This window comes from Scyliorhinus canicula, chromosome 1, assembly GCF_902713615.1.
Source record: "Scyliorhinus canicula chromosome 1, sScyCan1.1, whole genome shotgun sequence".
In the NCBI taxonomy this organism is placed as follows: domain Eukaryota; kingdom Metazoa; phylum Chordata; class Chondrichthyes; order Carcharhiniformes; family Scyliorhinidae; genus Scyliorhinus; species Scyliorhinus canicula.
The window spans coordinates 35625018-35642365 of NC_052146.1; the positions used below are offsets into that span (position 1 = coordinate 35625018).

At 44.5% G+C, this 17348-nt stretch overlaps 1 protein-coding gene across 2 annotated transcripts in view; it reads right to left on the reverse strand.

The window, feature by feature from the left end:
- emid1 (EMI domain containing 1) overlaps positions 1-17348 on the reverse strand; it is a 441840-nt gene that overhangs the window by 13265 nt on the left and 411227 nt on the right. The window contains exons 12-13 of one of the 2 annotated variants that reach the window (XM_038783542.1): positions 6397-6441; positions 504-588 (exon numbers count right to left, since the gene is read on the reverse strand). In XM_038783542.1, the coding sequence (XP_038639470.1) occupies positions 504-588; positions 6397-6441 (130 nt within the window). The remainder of the gene's footprint in view (positions 1-503; positions 589-6396; positions 6442-17348) is intronic. The other variant, XM_038783630.1, reaches the window with a different exon arrangement.

A 17348-nucleotide genomic window follows, 5' to 3' on the forward strand; every position in this document is an offset into this window, starting at 1 on the left:
TTATTAAGCAGCGGTTTGTAAGCTTTTGGAAATTGACTCAACTGCAAATAAAACCAGTATCATCAGCTGGTACTTTTTTTGGAGATTATTTGCAGGTTTTCCATTGTGAATTTCAAATCATTTTAATATTTCGATTGAAGTACAATGCAGGAGATTATTTTGGAGTGTATCATGGACTTTCCTAGTTCCCTTCGTTGCAGTGTCTGGGTATTTGGTTAACCCCATACACACATAAATAACAGTGTTATAGTAAGGATTTGTACCGGGAACTGGACATCACACTCAGACACACAATAAAAAACATTGTTTGTCAACATGGTGCAAGCATCTTTTGATTTAAGTCCAACTCTTTCCCTACACCAGATGTGACTTACCCAATCCAAACTAGAAGCAATTGTTGCAAGCAAAGTTGAGATTTAAACTCTAGACTTTTTCATGTTCTGTTGTGTGGCTGGTTGTGCCTGACCATACGGTGCAAACATCTTTCTATTCCCTTTACTCACCATGAATACCAATCATAGTCTCCAAGATTAATACCCTCTCTGCTAAAATCTTCAAAGCTTCCCGGATTTGGTGTATACCTTCCCCCTGTGGAAGACAGATACAGCCATCAAGGGAAATGCCAGCAACTGACTTGCTGTCATATCCTCCTTTGTTTTTGGTAGGGATTTGGCCTCAATTTCAGCATTCCACATGAATGACCAAAACAAAGGCAGGAGCATGCAGGTTCCATCTCAGTCTCTAAACTGCAAACATTTAGGTATTACTTTTAGGTAGTCGTTGCAATGCATTCATCCGGAGCTCAGACATTTAATAGAACACTTTCAAACAAGCTAGCTAGGAACATTTTTCTTTAAAATTATTCACTAGGCGGAATGCAAACGTTAACATTCAAACCATTTACTTTGGGTTTAGGCTTTGGTGCGTTTTTCATTTTAGTACAGATGCAACTTATATCTTAAATAACGGCATATCATCATTACTTGAAAAGCTGTACAAGGCAGGGTGCGAAAGGCGGACAGATCAGCATGCTGATATTTCTCTGTTTAATGAAGCAGCCAGATGCAAACGATTAGTCAGGCGACACACACAACACGGTAAGTCATGCAACAAGACAACATCAATGGAGGACAGTTTTAATGACATTTCCACAGCTGTATCCCCTTCCCGCTGCATGAGGAACAGGTAAATGAAGCACCTGGCACATTTATAACACGTTTAGAAGACTGACAAAATTTGAATTGTTATTAAACATCGTTTTAAGTGAAGCATTCAGCTTCATATAGAAAAACATCCAAAAATGGTTTTCAACAATCATGTTTTGATTAATATGATTTTTTTTTGAATCATCGAAATGTATTCAGTCAGAAAGGTTTGGAATAAACATGCAGAATTCATTGAACAAACTTATTAACTGTAATCAATGAATCTAGAAACCATGTTTGTAGCCATGATTAGGAAATATATTTCTGAGTTGTAAAATATCATGCACTAATATCAATAGCTTCACAACAGCACCACCAGGAACACAATGACCATTATGTGACCACGGCAGTTTCTTTCACACAACAAAAGAATCATAAATTTCAATTTCAAATGGAGCGATTACAGAATTTTAAAAAATGAAATGAAGAGTTCAGTGATGGGACAATACACTCTCAAAACACCAGCATCAAACCCCGCCCAAAGAAAATAGCCAAGGCATCCCACCAGATTTTACAGAATTGGAAAATACATTAAATATATTGAGGAAGGTTTGGTATTTAAAATGTTTCTCCAATGGCTAGATTTGATAAAAACAATGAAGTTAATTACTGAGTAAGTCATTAGGTTAACAAAAGACAGAACCAGCACACTCAAGTTAGTAAAAAAATGACTTGCTCATGCATGGTTTGGTAACCCTCCTCCTTCGTTTGTTGCCTATTCCCATAAAATTGTTCTGACACTACAGAAGATGAAAGCGTAGGTTGATGACTTGCTTCCAAGGCTTCCACCAAATGCTGCTGGGAGGTGTTGGAGGACGGTGGAGGTAACTATTTCTCCACGTTCATTCTTGTTTGGCACTAACATAGGTGGTTTTGCAAACAATGCAGAGGGTTACAAAATACCTCAGGAGGCCACAGAAAGGTAGAATAGGCAGAAAGGTAGCAGTTGCAATTTAATGTGGGATATTTTGGTCGCAGGAATAGGAGCTTTCACTTATTAGAGACATTGAAGTATGTTGACAGACAGAGGGGCTGGGAGGTACAAATACACAGGCATCCACAATTGGCCTTTCTCCTACATTCCTAACCTGATGCCAGGGAACGGAATTGAAATTTGGCTGGGTTGCAGATATTTCTGTTTCAGCTTTCCTTGGCGGGTTGGGTGTGGCGGGGGGGGGGTTGTTGTTGTTAGTGGTGGGGATCCCAGCAATCTCACCCCCTCACAAGGAGGACCAAATAGTTTCTCTGGTATCACTGGCTTCCCTGATCAGGCAAGCACCCAAGATGTTTGGCCATGGTAGTCCTGGAGTCCATCAGTAATAATAAAGTAAGGTGAATTCCGTTGATCGGACATAACCAAGGTCATGGGCCAAAATCACAAGTGGGCACATCCTGGAACTTACACCTGGCTGTCACCCAGCGAACTTTCAGGGCTAGAGGCCTGACTGTAAAGTGATAAGTCCACTATAAAAGAGACAATGAGCATTTCTGGGTTTACCAAAAGGGGAGTAGAGTACAAGCATAAATGATCAGAAAACTGTGTGCCATGATTCAAGTCTATGATATGTGCTGTTACTGGGCAAGGCTCCCAGTCAGCAGACAAAAAAAGACTACACATGGCGTCAAGCCCCGATGGCATAAGAAGGCCTCCTGGAGAGAGAGATTGAGTGGTGACCTTATAAAGTTGTAGTGCACAAAAGCATTAATCCTGAGCAGAGTTTCAGGATAAGCCATAACAGTCACAGAAGGGATTCAAGTACAAACCAGTGAAGGACAAGTTGTTGTGAAAGGGGGAATCAAGGACTGGAAGCAGGGGTTGCAGAGTGCCTCTACCCTCCCCCCCCCACCCCCTCCCCCACCCAACTCCCACCCCCACCCCACCCCCAGGCACCGTCAGAAGGCACAAGTGAGCAGTGCAATCCCATTTTAATCCCCAAGCCCTCACCAAGTAATGGTGGGCTCAGGGATAATAGGTGTCACTGGTTCATTAATGAGCCTAATCAACACCCTGCCACCGATGGCCAGGAATCCCATGTCAGCCCCTTCTGCCTTTCCACTTAATTGGGGGAGATTTTGTCACCACCAAGAGACTGATGCAGGGCCTCTCCCATGATTAAGTAAGCCCAGCTGCCATGTTTCCCGCCACAATGGGCTGCATTAAATCTAGCCCAATATTTCAGGAAGGTGCTCTTAAGTTAAATAACAATCAATACTTGGGAGTTGTCTTCCAGTTCGAGCATTAGGGCCAAAAGCCCTATTGTCATTCAAGAGCAGATAAATTCTGAAATGGGATCAACGGGAAGGAGCCACGAGACTATGGAAGGATAGGCTAGACAAGTTCATGTGACATCTCTCATCTGTACTTATCTTTTATGGTCTTCATCTTTTGTGCAGTTTGAGGCCAGGGCAGAGACCAAACTCTGCAGCTCTGTTGCCACTTTCACACCAATGCATGAACATGGAAGTATCATTACAATCACAACCTTAGATGACAAAACCACTTCAGAATTACGTACATTCAGTCAGCTTGCAGTCATGCGAAATGTGTTTCATGATTTACTAAGGAAGGTGAAGATCTGGCCAGTGAGAAGCACCCAAAACCTGGCCAGCTTGACACTGACACGTGTAAAAGCAATTCCACCCACTTTGGGCTGCACTTGACATCTACTGACCGCTACCATCGATGCCAAAAGATTTCATTCATATTCATTCCTAGCTAACACTTTTCCAGGAAACTACAACAAGAACTTAAGTCACTAATGTCTTAAATTCACAATTATCCCATGTCTGTGCTATTTTGAAATCTATATTGCCCAGTAGTTACCCATTTTGTGACAAACTCTTATTGCCATTCAACCCACTTGCAACTAATTCTCATCTAACTGTCACCAATAATTCACAAGTGAGCTAGCCTTAGGTAGATACGGAACTAGAACTGGTTTGGGTGGAGGGTTACATGCTGATGTTGGGTTACAGTTGTGCTGCACCATGAACTGCTAAGATCCAGGGTTGCGCCCATTCCTCAGATGGTGAGTTCCCACCCTCAATTGCACATGTAGGGAGGGGTGCTGAGCAATGGATAGGCATTTCCTTCAGGTCAACAGAAGACTGGAATCCAGTCACACCAAGGCATTATCATACACTTTCTGTTGTCTGGCATTGCAAAGGAGTGGAAACTATTTTCCATCTCGTGACTGTGAAAGGAGTATGGGAGACTTTGGGGAAAACAAAAGATAAGTCAGTTTCTGTACTCAGGCCGAACGCAGTATGAAGCTATCTCAGCACAATCATTCAATATCAGAAACTCTGTAAAATAACTCGCGTGCCGAACAGAACACTGCTAAATTAAAAGCTTGCATCCAGAAAGGAATTAGCTGAAGTTTTGTAACATAAAGTGGACTTATGCAAAAATGAAACATGCTTTTTCAATACAATTTATATTCCTATGCAATCAAACTTTTGGTAGCTTGTTACACTCATTAGCTTGTACGAAAGCCAGAACAGATCAGTACTGGCATATAAATTGATATTAGTAAAACATGGAACACAAGATACACACGCACACACATACACACAAAACAACTGGCTCAGTTATTCATGCTTTACACATCTGTAACAGAACCGTGTCCCTTTTATAAGTTTTCTTAAGAAAAATCTAATAATAAAGCCCTCTCTTACTTGTGTTCATGAAATATGCTCAAAACATTTTTAATTCTTTTTAATACAATGCATTGGTATATCAGAATTTGCTATAATTCGTAATTTTGGTTCAGGTATCAAAGTATGATTAAAATTAAACTTAACAGAGACCAGGCTTAAATGATTGTATTCTTTTGCTGGGAAACTGATAAAAGGAAGACGTTAATGAGTAATTTGATTCTTTTAAACTTTGCACTTAGATAAACAAACAAAAGGACCACAAACTGTTTAACACAAAAAGTGAACAAACTTACTCAGTAATTTTTCCTGTTGATTCATGAAATAAATCATTTTTAACTTTGTAAAATAGAAGACAAAATATCTTTCATAAATCCACGTCAACAATTCACTGATTTTGTCGGAGAATTTTTGTACATCAGCAAGAATTGCTTCAGGACCGTGAACGCTTTATGTAAACAAAGCCAGCATTTGAGTTTGAAGCCAAGGTCCATGTCTTACCGGGTGTTATTTTGGGTGTTGTATTATCGTGATAAATTGTGGACAAAGTTGGCATGTTTAATATGGGCTACAATGTCGCTTTAAATGCTTTTGTGTGCCCAAGCAGCCAGCTTCTGTGCTGGTAAAAGATGGCACGCCCTTGCCACCTTGCAGATCGAGGTGAATATTTTATTTTAGAACAACTGCGAACCTGTATGATGAGCCCTATATGGCCTGAGCACTTTTGCTTCCTTTAGCATTTCTTTTGTGTGGAAATTAAGTCACATTGTGATGCACAAGCCCACGCCACCCACAATCTAACTTTATTTTTGTTGGCGAAATAAATCCCTTTTGCAGGGACTTGAAGACAAAAAAAAAATCCATAACTCTTTGCACATCAGCAATGCTCCTTGAGCAACAATGCTAGCTTGTTCCGTTGTTCTAATCTTAAAAATACAAAATTGCTGGTGAGTGGGCTGTGGAGGCCAAAAAGCAGAACGTTGGCATTCTTTGCCAGTAATTAAGTTTTGTGCCCCCAGAAATATCTAAAATTGGACCCAAAATATCTTTCTGATGACGTGATAGAATATTTTTGCTGTATAGTTGAGGTAAGCGTACGGAAGGTGAAAACATTATTTAGAAAAAAAAAAAATTTAGAGTACCCAATTATTTTTTCCAATTAAGGGGCAATTTAGTGTGGCCAATTCACCTATCCTGCACATCTGTTGGGTTGTGGGGGCGAAACCCACGCAAACACGGGGAGAATGTACAAACTCCACACGGACAGTGACCCAGGGCCGGGATTCGAACCCGGGTCCTCAGCACCGCAGGCAACAATGCTAACCACTGTGCCACCGTGCTGCCTGTGAAAACATTATTTGACAGAAGGAAAAAATATTAGCAAATCAAAATTATTTTAAAATAGAACATGTTTACTTTAGCAGGCTGCTGGATCAACTAAGTTTCACAAATTTCTTTCAGATATGTGCAAGTTTAAACAGACTATTGCTTATCTCTTGACAGAATTACAATCCAGTATGGATTTGGAGCTTACCGGCTGTCCTTTATTTCCAGGTCCTCCCTTTATTCCTGGTTCCCCCTAAAAAAAAATTACACAATATTAAAGTATCAATCTCTTCAGGCATAAGGGACAGTTCTGATTTTATTTGCAAAGATCTGAATTTGAATCATTTCATGGATTCATGGAACACGCTGTTTTATAAATGACAGACATAGCACGTGTTCCTGGCCTCTGAACTGCTCAGTAGGCAAATGCTCTACCTCACGTTGTACTGAATCATATTGACTGGTAGCTTCCAGGTTAATTATTTAGCCCATGTTCAGTTCTCTGATTCAGATAATGCAAGAGGCAATGCTAAAGTGGCCATGGAACCCAAAGCTTGGATCAGGCCAGGCCAGGACTAAAGCCAGGTAACCAATGGGAGGGAGAGGAGGCCTAAGCTATGCCGTATTCTACCATTTTTGTTGCTATCTCACGCCTGCAGACATGGCGATAGGCAGGAACAGGGGTAGACAAGACGGAATGAAGCTGGCAACCTGGACCTTGAGAACTAATAGAATCATCAAACCAGTTTTAATAGAGAAGGAGGCCATTTGGCCAGTCATGGCAGGGCCGCTTCTCCACAAGACCAATCAGCTAGCCGCACATCCTGGCCTTTACCCGTCGCCCTGCAATTTTCTCTCTTCAGTTACTAATCCAATTCTCTTTTGAAAGCCCTAACAGTAACTTCCCCCACCACACCCTTAGGCAGGACATTCCAGTTCCTGAATGTTTGTTGCGTCAAAAAAGATTTTCTTCCTGTCACTGGTTTATCTCAATGGGCTAAATCGCTGGCTTTTAAAGCAGACCAAGCAGGCCAGCAGCACGGTTCGATTCCCGTACCAGCCTCCCCGGACAGGCGCCGGAATGTGGCGACTAGGGGCTTTTCACAGTAACTTCATTGAAGCCTACTCGTGACAATAAGCGATTTTCATTTCATTTGATTTCTTGACTCTTCTATCAAACGCCTTAAATCGGTACCTTCTGGTTGTCAACCCCTCTACTAATGGTAACAGTTTCCCTCCAAGTACTCTGTTTAGCCTCCTCATTTTTTTTTTAAAGTTTAGGACATTGAGTTCATTGAGTACAAAAATGGAAATTCAAAACCGATAACTGGAGAAACATCTTGACACAAATGTTCATAAAACTCACTGTGGTGATTGTCTCTTTAAAGGCAACACAAAAGAGCCTTGTTCCGCACTGTAACCAATCACTATTTCTTGATGCACCACTGTCAATGTACTCTTGTCGATTATTCTTTTGTCTACTATGTATGTACTGTGTACGTTCCCTTGGCCGCAGAAAAATGCTTTTCACTGTACTTCGGTACATATGACAATAAATATCAATAAATAAATAAGGGTCATCTGTCTTGGGGGACCAACTAGGACTCAGAGTGGGTAATCACCCCGGGGGGTGGAGCCCTCTCTGGGCAGACGACATGAAGTTTGTGAAAGTGCATCATTACATCTGGCAAAAAGGATGCAATTATCATGAAAGTGCCTCTGGCCTGACACCTGTGAGTATTCTGTTTTAATCAACATCAGAAAAAAGAGGAGTACTCATCCAAATGCATCTCATAGAATCATATAATCCCTGCAGTGCAGAAGGAGGCCATTCGGCCCATCGAGTCTGCACCGGCCCTCCAAAAGAGCCCTCTATCCATGTCCACTCCCCCATCCACCCTATCCCTGCAACAACCTGCACATCTGTGGACATTGAGGGGCAATTTACCATGGCCAATACACCAAACCCGCACATCTTTGGACTCTGGGAGGAAACCAGAGAACCTGGAGGAAACCCACGCAGACATGGGGAGAACTTGCAAACTCCACACAGACAGTCACCCAAGTCCAGAATCGAACCCAGGTCGCTGGTGCTGTGAGACAGTGTTTTTTTAATTCTCCATTTTCGCATTTTCCTCCAATTTTTACACCCCACCCACAAACTGTAAATGGTAACAAATACAAAATCAATCCCCTTAACAGTAACAACGATCCCATCCTCCCACCACCCCAAACAACGGCCCACCTGTCAATATATGCATCCAATAAAACAAACCCTCCCACGGTGGAAACAAAGCGAGGAGGACTGTCAGAGAATACAGCAAAATATAGATAGATTGGAGAGTTGGGCAGAGAAATGGCAGATGGAGTTCAATCCAGGCAATTGTGAGGTGATGCATTTTGGAAGATCTAATTCAAGAGTGGACTATATGGTCAATGGAAGAGTCCTGGGGAAAAGTGATGTACAGAGAGATCTGGGCGTTCAGGTCCATTGTACCCTGAAGATGGCAATGCAGGTTGATAGAGTGGTCAAGAAGGCATACAGCATGCTTGCCTTCATCGGCTGGAGTATTGAGTACAAGAGTCGGCAGGTCATGTTACAGTTGTATAGGACTTTGGTTAGGCCACATTTGGAATACTGCGTGCAGTTCTGGTCGCCACATTACCAGAAGGATGTGGATGCTTTAGAGAGGGTGCAGAGGAGGTTCACCAGGATGTTGCCCAGTATGGAGTGTGCTAGCTATGAAGAAAGGTTGAGTAGATTAGGATTGTTTTCGTTGGAAAGACGGAGGTTGAGGGGGGACCTGATTGAGATTACAAAATTATGAGACGTATGGACAGGGTGGATAGCAACGCGCTTTTTCCCAGATTGGGGGTGTCAATTACAAGGGGTCACAATTTCAAGGTGAGAGGGGGAAAGTTTAAGGGAGATGTGCGTGGAAAGTTTTTTACGCAGAGGGTGGTGGGTGACTGGAACGCTTTGCCAGCGGAGATGGTAGAGGCGGGCACAATGGCATCATTTAAGATGCATCTAGACAGATATATGAACGGGCGGGGAACAGGGGGAAGTAGACCTTGGAAAATAGGAGACAGGTTTAGATAAAGGATCTGGATCGGCGCAGGCTGGGAGGGCCGAAGGGCCTGTTCCTGTGCTGTAATTTTCATTGTCCTTGTTCTTTGTTCTTAAAAAGCAAAGGAGAAAAAGAAGAAAGGAGTCCGGGACCGCTCATAGTCACCATAGAGTTCCCCCCCCCCCCCCCCCCAAGCCACTCAACACTGTCCAACCTCTGAAAGAGTGCCGTACATGATACCCAAGAGTTGTAAACCCCCCCTCCTTCCCAACACTTCTCGTCCACTGCCTCTTGTAAAACTCCTTCCCACAACCTCGGTTCCTTCCCCTACAACTTTCCACCCCGGCTAGACCACTTGGACCCTGTCCTGCCAGGCTCCTCCCCCCCAACTCACACCCGTTCACTGGCCGGCATAGACCGGCCAGCGTGGAGGCCCCCGCCCGGGTCCCTTTCCACCTTGCCCGACCCTAGGAAAGCCCAAAAATTCCCCTTTTAGCGCACAAACCCCGCATATCCACCTACACCCTAAAGAGCCCTCACTTCGAGTGCAAGTCCCCCCACTTCCCTTGTCCAAATATATACAACACCGGCTCCTTTAGCCCATACACCCGCATGCAGTGAAACAAACAAACAAAAAAAAAAGAAAATACAGTCATGAGGTTACATCGGCACATGGTCATTTCTCAATTTCTCAGTTCTGCCACAGTCCTTCTGCCTTCGCAAACTCCTCCGCTGCCTCCGCCATTCCAAAATAAAAGTCCCTGAGCTTGCAATTCACCCTCAGCTTCGCTGGAGATACAATGCCGCACTGCATCTTGCTAATGTACAGTGCGCCCTCTTCACCCGGTTGAGAGCAGCCCGCCTCCTCGCCAGCTCCACCGTAAAGTCCTGGTATACAGGTATACCAGCTCCAGCCCACTGCACCACCCGCTTCTGCTTAGCCCAGCACAGGACCTTCTCCTTCACACTGTACCTATGGAAGCACAGAGCCACTACCCTTGGCGGCTCACTCGCCTTTGGTACAGGCCTCCATGACCGATGAGTCCGATCCAGTTCATATCGGGAGGGATCCTCCCCCTCCCCCAATAGTTTCGCCAGCATCGCAGCAACATACTCAGTTGGTCTCGGCCCTTCAACTCCTTCGGGCAGCCCCATAATCCCCAAATTCTGTCGCCTGGACCTGTTTTCTAGGTCTTCCATTTTGCCTCGCAGTTCCTTGTTAATCTCCATCACCTTCCGCATCTCCTTCCCCAACGAGGTAAGTTGATCACCGTGCTGCAGTAATATCTCCTCCACTTCCTTCAGCGCCTCCCCTTGCTCCCGCACCTCCGCCACTGCACTCGTCACCGCCGTCGCCACCGGGGAAATTGCCTCCTCCACCAGCAGACTCAAAACCTCCCTCATCTCCTTCCTCATTGTCTCCATGTATTTTGTAAACTGCCATTCGAAATTCCGCAGCCATTACCTTAGTTATTTCTTCAGCCGTAAGCAATGCAGCCTCCCCTGATGCTCCAGCCGCCATTTTCCTTGGTGACCCTGCGGTGACCTTTCCACTCCCCGACGAACTTTCAACTGTTTTCACAGCCGTTTTCTTACTGGACCTCGACATATCCCTTCCCTGTACTTTCTCCTGGCCTTCACCGCCTTCGTTGCCCCTAGGACCGGGCGTCAATCCCCGACAATGCCGTTCCCAAACGGGAGCCCTCCAACGCGTGGCTGCCTCCCGCCCACCGTTACCGGAAGTCAGCCGTCACCGCTTCTTCAATGGCCTTGGTGAGATCTTTTCACAGTTGTTCCCTCTGCTGCTAGAATTCAGCTTTCATAAAGGCCCTCAAGTCAGCTTGAGGCCTTTAAGCTCACCCTTCCCCTGCCTGCTTGCTGGAAGAGGTTTTTGTCTCTGCTGTAGCTTCAGCCAAATCTTTCACTGTTTCTGCGGGTCTGATAACCAAGAAACATACCATTCCTGGGGGAAAGCACTCCTCCAACATTCACCTATGCCTTTACATCAAAATTCCACCCTGTATTGCTTAAAAAAGAACTCTTTTCTGTATCCTTGGGCAGGAGCTGCCTTTTGTGGGACCACTTACTCCATGGTGCACACCGGAAGCCCCCGTGAGGCAGTGTTAACGATTGTGCCACTCTCTTTGGAGGAATAGACCCATTTCCGATATTGAGATATTGACAGACCCTGAGGGATAGAAACAGCAGACCAAGCAGAGAAGTTCTGAAGTTTTAAAAAGAAGACAAGTTAACCAGTTTGAAAACAACAGCCCCATTGGACCTTGAGTCCCACAGAAATTGACAAAAAAACTTGGCACGTCAAAAAGGAATTAAAAAACTGACCCTCCAAACGGCCAGACGAAAAAAACCACAGAGATCACGAAAAGGGCTTTCCATCAGTAAAAGTCACATTTTATATGTTCAAAAAAGAACAGGCAGGTCTGGGCCAAAACTTCAAAAGCGCAGGAAAACAGCTCAGTTTTTAAAAAAAATGTTTTTATTCTCCATTTTCACATTTTCCTCCAATAGTTACACCCCACCCACAGACAGTAAACGGTAACAAATACAAAATTAATCCCATTAACAGTAACAACGATCCCATCCTCCCACCACCCCAAACAACGGCCCACCTGTCAATACATGCATCCAATAAAACAAACCCTCCCACGGTGGAAACAAAAAACAAAGGGAAAAAAAGTAGTCCGGGACCGCCCATGGTCACCCTAGAGTCTACTTCCCCCCCCCCCCCACGCTGTCCAACCTCTGAAAGAGTACCGTACGTGATACCCAAGAGTTGTAAACCCCACTCCCCTCCCCTCCAACTCCTCCCGCCCACTGCCTCTTGCAAAACTCCTCCCCTCAACCTCGGTTCCTAACCCCCAACTTTCCACCCCGGCTAGACCACTCGAACCCTGTTCTGCCAGGTTCCGATGGTGGCAGTCCCTCCCCCCACCTCACTCCCGTTCACTGGCCAGCTTAAACCGGCCAGCGCGGAGGCCCCCGCCCGGGTCCCTTTCCCCCTTGCCCGGCCCCAGAAAAGCCCAGAAATCCCCTTTTAGCATACAGACCCCGCATATCCACCTACACCCCAAAGAGCCCTCACTTCGAGTGGAAGTCCTATCACTTCCCTTGTCCAAATATATACAACATTGGCTCCTGTAGCCCATACACCCGCACACAGTGAAACAAACAAACAAAAAAAGAAGAAAATACAGTTATGAGGTTACATCGGCACGTGGCCATTTCTCAATTTCTCAGTTCTGCCACAGTCCTTCTGCCTTCGCAAACTCCTCTGCTGCCTCCGCCATTCCAAAATAAAAGTCGTTGAGCTTATAAGTCACCCTCAGCTTCGCTGGATATACAATGCCGCACGGCACCTTGCTAATGTGCAGTACACTCTTCACCCAGTTGAAAGCAGTCCGCCTCCTCGCCAGCTCCACCGTAAAGTCCTGGTATACAGGTATACCAGCTCCAGCCCACTGCACCACCAGCTTCTGCTTGGCCAAGGACAGGACCTTCTCCTTCACACTGTACCTACGGAAGCACAAAGTCACTACTCTTGGCGGCTCACTCACCTTTGGTACAGGCCTCCACGACCGATGAGCCCAATCCAGTTCATATCAGGAGAGATCCTCCCCTGCCCCAATAGCTTCGCCAGCATAGCGGCAAAATACTCCGTCGGCCTCGGCCCTTCAACTCCTTCGGGCAGCCCCACAAGGTCTCAAATTCGGTCACCTGGATTTATTTTCCAGGTCTTCCAATTTTCCTCGCAGATCCTTGTTCACCTCCAACACCTTCCGCATCTCCTTCCCCATCGAGGTAAGTTGATCACCGTGCTGCAACACCCGATTCCTCCACTTCCTTCAGCGCCTCCCTTTGCGCCCGCACCTCCGCCACTGCCCTCGACACCGCTGTCGTCACCGGGGAAATCGCCTCCTCCACCAGCACACTCAAAACCTCCCTCATCTCCTTCCTCATCGCCTCCAAGTGCTTTGTAAACTGCCTTTCGAATTCTGCAGCCATCACCTTGGTTATTTCTTCAGCCTTAAGCAATGCGGCCTCCCCTGGTGCTCCAGCCTCCTTTTTCCCTGGTGACCCCATGGTGACCTCTCCACTCCCCGACGGGCCCTCAGCTGTTTTTTTAACGGCCGTTTCCTTACTGACCCTTGACATCGTCTTCTGCTGTGCCTCCTCTGCGCCTTCTCTGTGCCTTTGACACCTCCGTGGACCCTGGGACCGGGCTTAAAGCCCCGAAAATGCCGTTCCGAACGGGAGCCCTCCGTTGCGCGACCGCCTCCCACCCGCCGTCACCGGAAGTCCTTTTTTAAAAAATGACAATCTTAAAGTGGCAATGCATTTAAAGTGATAATGCACTTAAAACAGCAACCACACCAAGGAACAAATGGTTATGGACATGAAAATTGTAGAAGACCCCAAATAGAGGGCAACTCTCAAAAAAGGTCCCTAAGCAATGAAGGCCTCAAGGAAGAGACCTCAGAGGAAGCAAGGAAGTCCTCAACGAGGAGGCAATGAATACCTGAAAGAGGCAACCACGAAGACCCCAGGAGGACAACAAAAGACACCACAAGAAAGGCAATCAGAGAATGACAGAATGGAAACAAGTCAGCACTTTGTCAGAAACAGACCTAACCAACAGGGAAGCCAAAAGGGTTTGGCGGAAGTTAAGATAAGTAGAAATGAAGGTTGCATTTCTGAAATGTATATGTCTAATCAGAACCTGATGGATTCTAGTCAAAAGGAAAGCTAAAATTAACAACTTCCAAAGGAACTAGGAAATATTGAATATAAAGAGGAATCAGCAAAAAGAATTAAAACTCTAGTGAAGATATTGCAACAGCCAGATGAAATGACTGACAGCTAATTTGAAGCAAAGTTGCAAAAATTTACAAAATGAAGTTAGGAACAGGGAGAAACTAATGAGGCATTGTAGAATAAGCTGTGATCCATGGGGAAAAAACAAATAGAAAATAAGAATAAGTTTAGTGAAGAATTGAATCAAAGAATATTAGCATGAAGAAGGAAGCTTGAGAAGAGAAATTAATTGAAGAGGCATTCAAATTGACAGCAGAAACAGCAATTCAGACAGAGAAAGAAACTGAGATTATGTGCCAGAACAAGATTGCTCCAAATCATCACCTTAATAGAAAAGCACAAGAACCAATATGATAAAATGGTCGAGGAAAAAGACGCTGCATTGAAATGCTGGAAAGAGAAGAAACTTGGGTCGTGGATCAAGTTAGATCACCAAAATTATTGTCCCTGAGACTGGACCCTTGTCATGCCAAGTAGCCATGGGGAGACAGATCGCTCGGGAACACGTGGGCTACTTAAGGAGTAGAGAGACATTCAAACATTCACTGTTGCCATCAAGAAATGTTTTAAAATCCATAAACACTGAAGTATCCGATCAATCTTTTATCGACACAACTAATGTCTCAGTGGAAGCAAATACTGCTGAAACGTCTGCACCAGAAAGGTTACCCGTTATGCAGTTCCTGTTAATGTCAATCCTGTGGGAGCAACTCAGATAACAGCATTAGGAGAAACAAAAAAAACCCTCAAAGACTCAACTTCCAATTGCCCAACTCATAAATATATTGTTCAGGACTGAGCAACTTAGTATTGAAGATTGTATAAAGGAGTTAAAGGCGGAGGGATGTGGTGATTGTCCCTTTAAGGGCAACACAGCGAGTAAGAGCCACCTGGCTTGTGGGACCAATTGGGACTCAAGAGTGGGTCATCATGCCAGGGATTGGAGCCCTCTGTTAGGCATAAGACATGCAGGGAAATGCAGTCCAGTTTTTCTTATCAATAAATCCGTTTCTGTTTCTCATGAAATCTGTGAAAGTGCATCGTACGTCTACCAAAGAAAAGTAAGAGAAGAAATTTGAGGCTAATTTAAAATGCAATTAAATGCCATGAATAGCAAGTTAATGTAGTGGAGGAATGTGCTTTGGTGAAGAATCATCCCTGACTTTTCTTACATTCTCTTAGAAATTTCGACATTTTGGTGCGGTGAGGGGGAGGAGGCGGTGAGGGATAAGAGCACCTATCACCCTTTGGGCCAGGCCTATTAGTAGACAGCAAGTGCCAATGGACTTGTTCCTATGGGTGGGAATCTCAACCCAGCCCCAATCCTGTCAAGAGTGACATTTGGAGAGTGACCCAAGATTGGGAGTCCTAGTTGATTTTACCATTCCTCAATGGTAATCTGTCGCACAGCTGTCCTTGCGGAAATTAATTACCTCAGTATCAGCACATCTGGCACTTTCCTGGCCTGTATAAACTTCTGCCAGTTTAAATTCTTGCTCGTTATCTATTTCACTTTCAGCATTTTTCATTTTGTAAAATTATCCACTTTGATATTCACGTTATTTCTGTTTCTCTCCATTACAACAATAGAGTTGTATTTTGTTCCTACATTATTCTTTATGTTCATTTAATTTTTCTCTTTTGTTGTGCTCACATTAATGTCTCTTTATAGTAAAAATGACTCAGCCAGCTACAGTCACAAAATACCATTCGCCTCTCTTGGATTTCACCGACACTACAGCTAATGGCAGGCAGCACTTTCTATGATGTCTGTACCATGCTGAACCTCAAACCAGTGCAAGCACTTAATAATAATAATCTTTTATTGTCACAATTGTGAAGTTACTGAGAAAAGCCCCTAGTTGCCACATTCCGGTGCCTGTCCGGATAAGCCGGTACGGGAATTGAACCCACGCTGCTGGCCTTGTTCTGCAATACAAACCAGCTGTCTAGCCCACTTGCTGCATTATCATTGAACAGGCACCCACAGCTTCTTCCCAAGTGATGCTGTTGAATATTAACCAGTTTGTGGTGCTGTACACTCCAATCAGGGGTAGCAAATTCCTAATAGCTAAATGACCTTGGAAGGTTTGAGGGTGAAAGATGAAAAATTGCACAAAGCTTTCACCGGGACGAGGGATGGATATTATTCCTACTTAACTGAAAAAAGTAAGATCGTGGGTATATGTAAGCAAATCACTGAAGTTGGTAGAGCAAGCTGATAAAGCAGTTAAAAGCAGTGATCCTAGGCTTTCTAAATAGAGATTTGGGCCAAATGTTCCCCAGGATGGAGAATCTCTCTTGTTGTGGCAATAGTGGCTGAAAATCATAAGTTCCACCCCTAAACATGGCACTTAATTTTGTGAGGATACATTTTGTGCATGCATGGTTTACAGAGGCAGCTGGCCTTTAAAATCATCAGCTATATCCACTGGTGAAATTTTGGTAGATCAGAAGTGTGAAACCCAAAGTGTGCTGATTGGGCCGAGTAAGAGCAGGTCTAAATCTTGCGATTTGTTTGGATTGGCAGGTACCCCTTTGGAGATGTAAGGTATCTCTTTGAACGTGATGCCAGAACACCTTTGAGGGGAGGTCAGGTGCCCTTTGGGATTGATGAAAGACATAGAAAGTGCATAAACACACTGATGCCTCTGAAAATCACGCAGTGACATTTAAAAGTCCTGACCTTTAAATCTTTGAAACAATATCTGTAGTATGCTGTTTCATTCTGCTGAAACGTCTGCGGGCTTCCATTACTGGAGTAGTGCTGCATATGTGATTTCACAACCATCTTTACCATAGTAGGGTGCCATTTCTGTTTGATTGACAGCTACAAATGGTTACAGACTCTGATGTGGGACTATGAATTCCAAGGCTTGTCATAAGGGATTGAGCACTTGAATGAAATGTTTGTTCTTATAAGGTTTTACTTAATTGAACGAATGTAAACGTAGCAAACATATTTTTATGGATGGGTCTTTCTTTTCAATACAGTGACGTCCGCAAAAGATACTTAGAACTCTTATTTATTCAAATGTATTTTATCCCATCTCTACATAGAGCCTGAGGTCTGCACATGATGGATACGGGGCTGGTTTAGCTCACTCAGCTAAATCGCTGGCTTTTAAAGCAGACCAAGCAGGCCAGCAGCACAGTTCGATTCCCGTACCAGCCTACCCGGACAGGCGCCGGAATGTGGCGACTAGGAGCTTTTCACAGTAACTTCATTGAAGCCTACTCGTGACAATAAGCGATT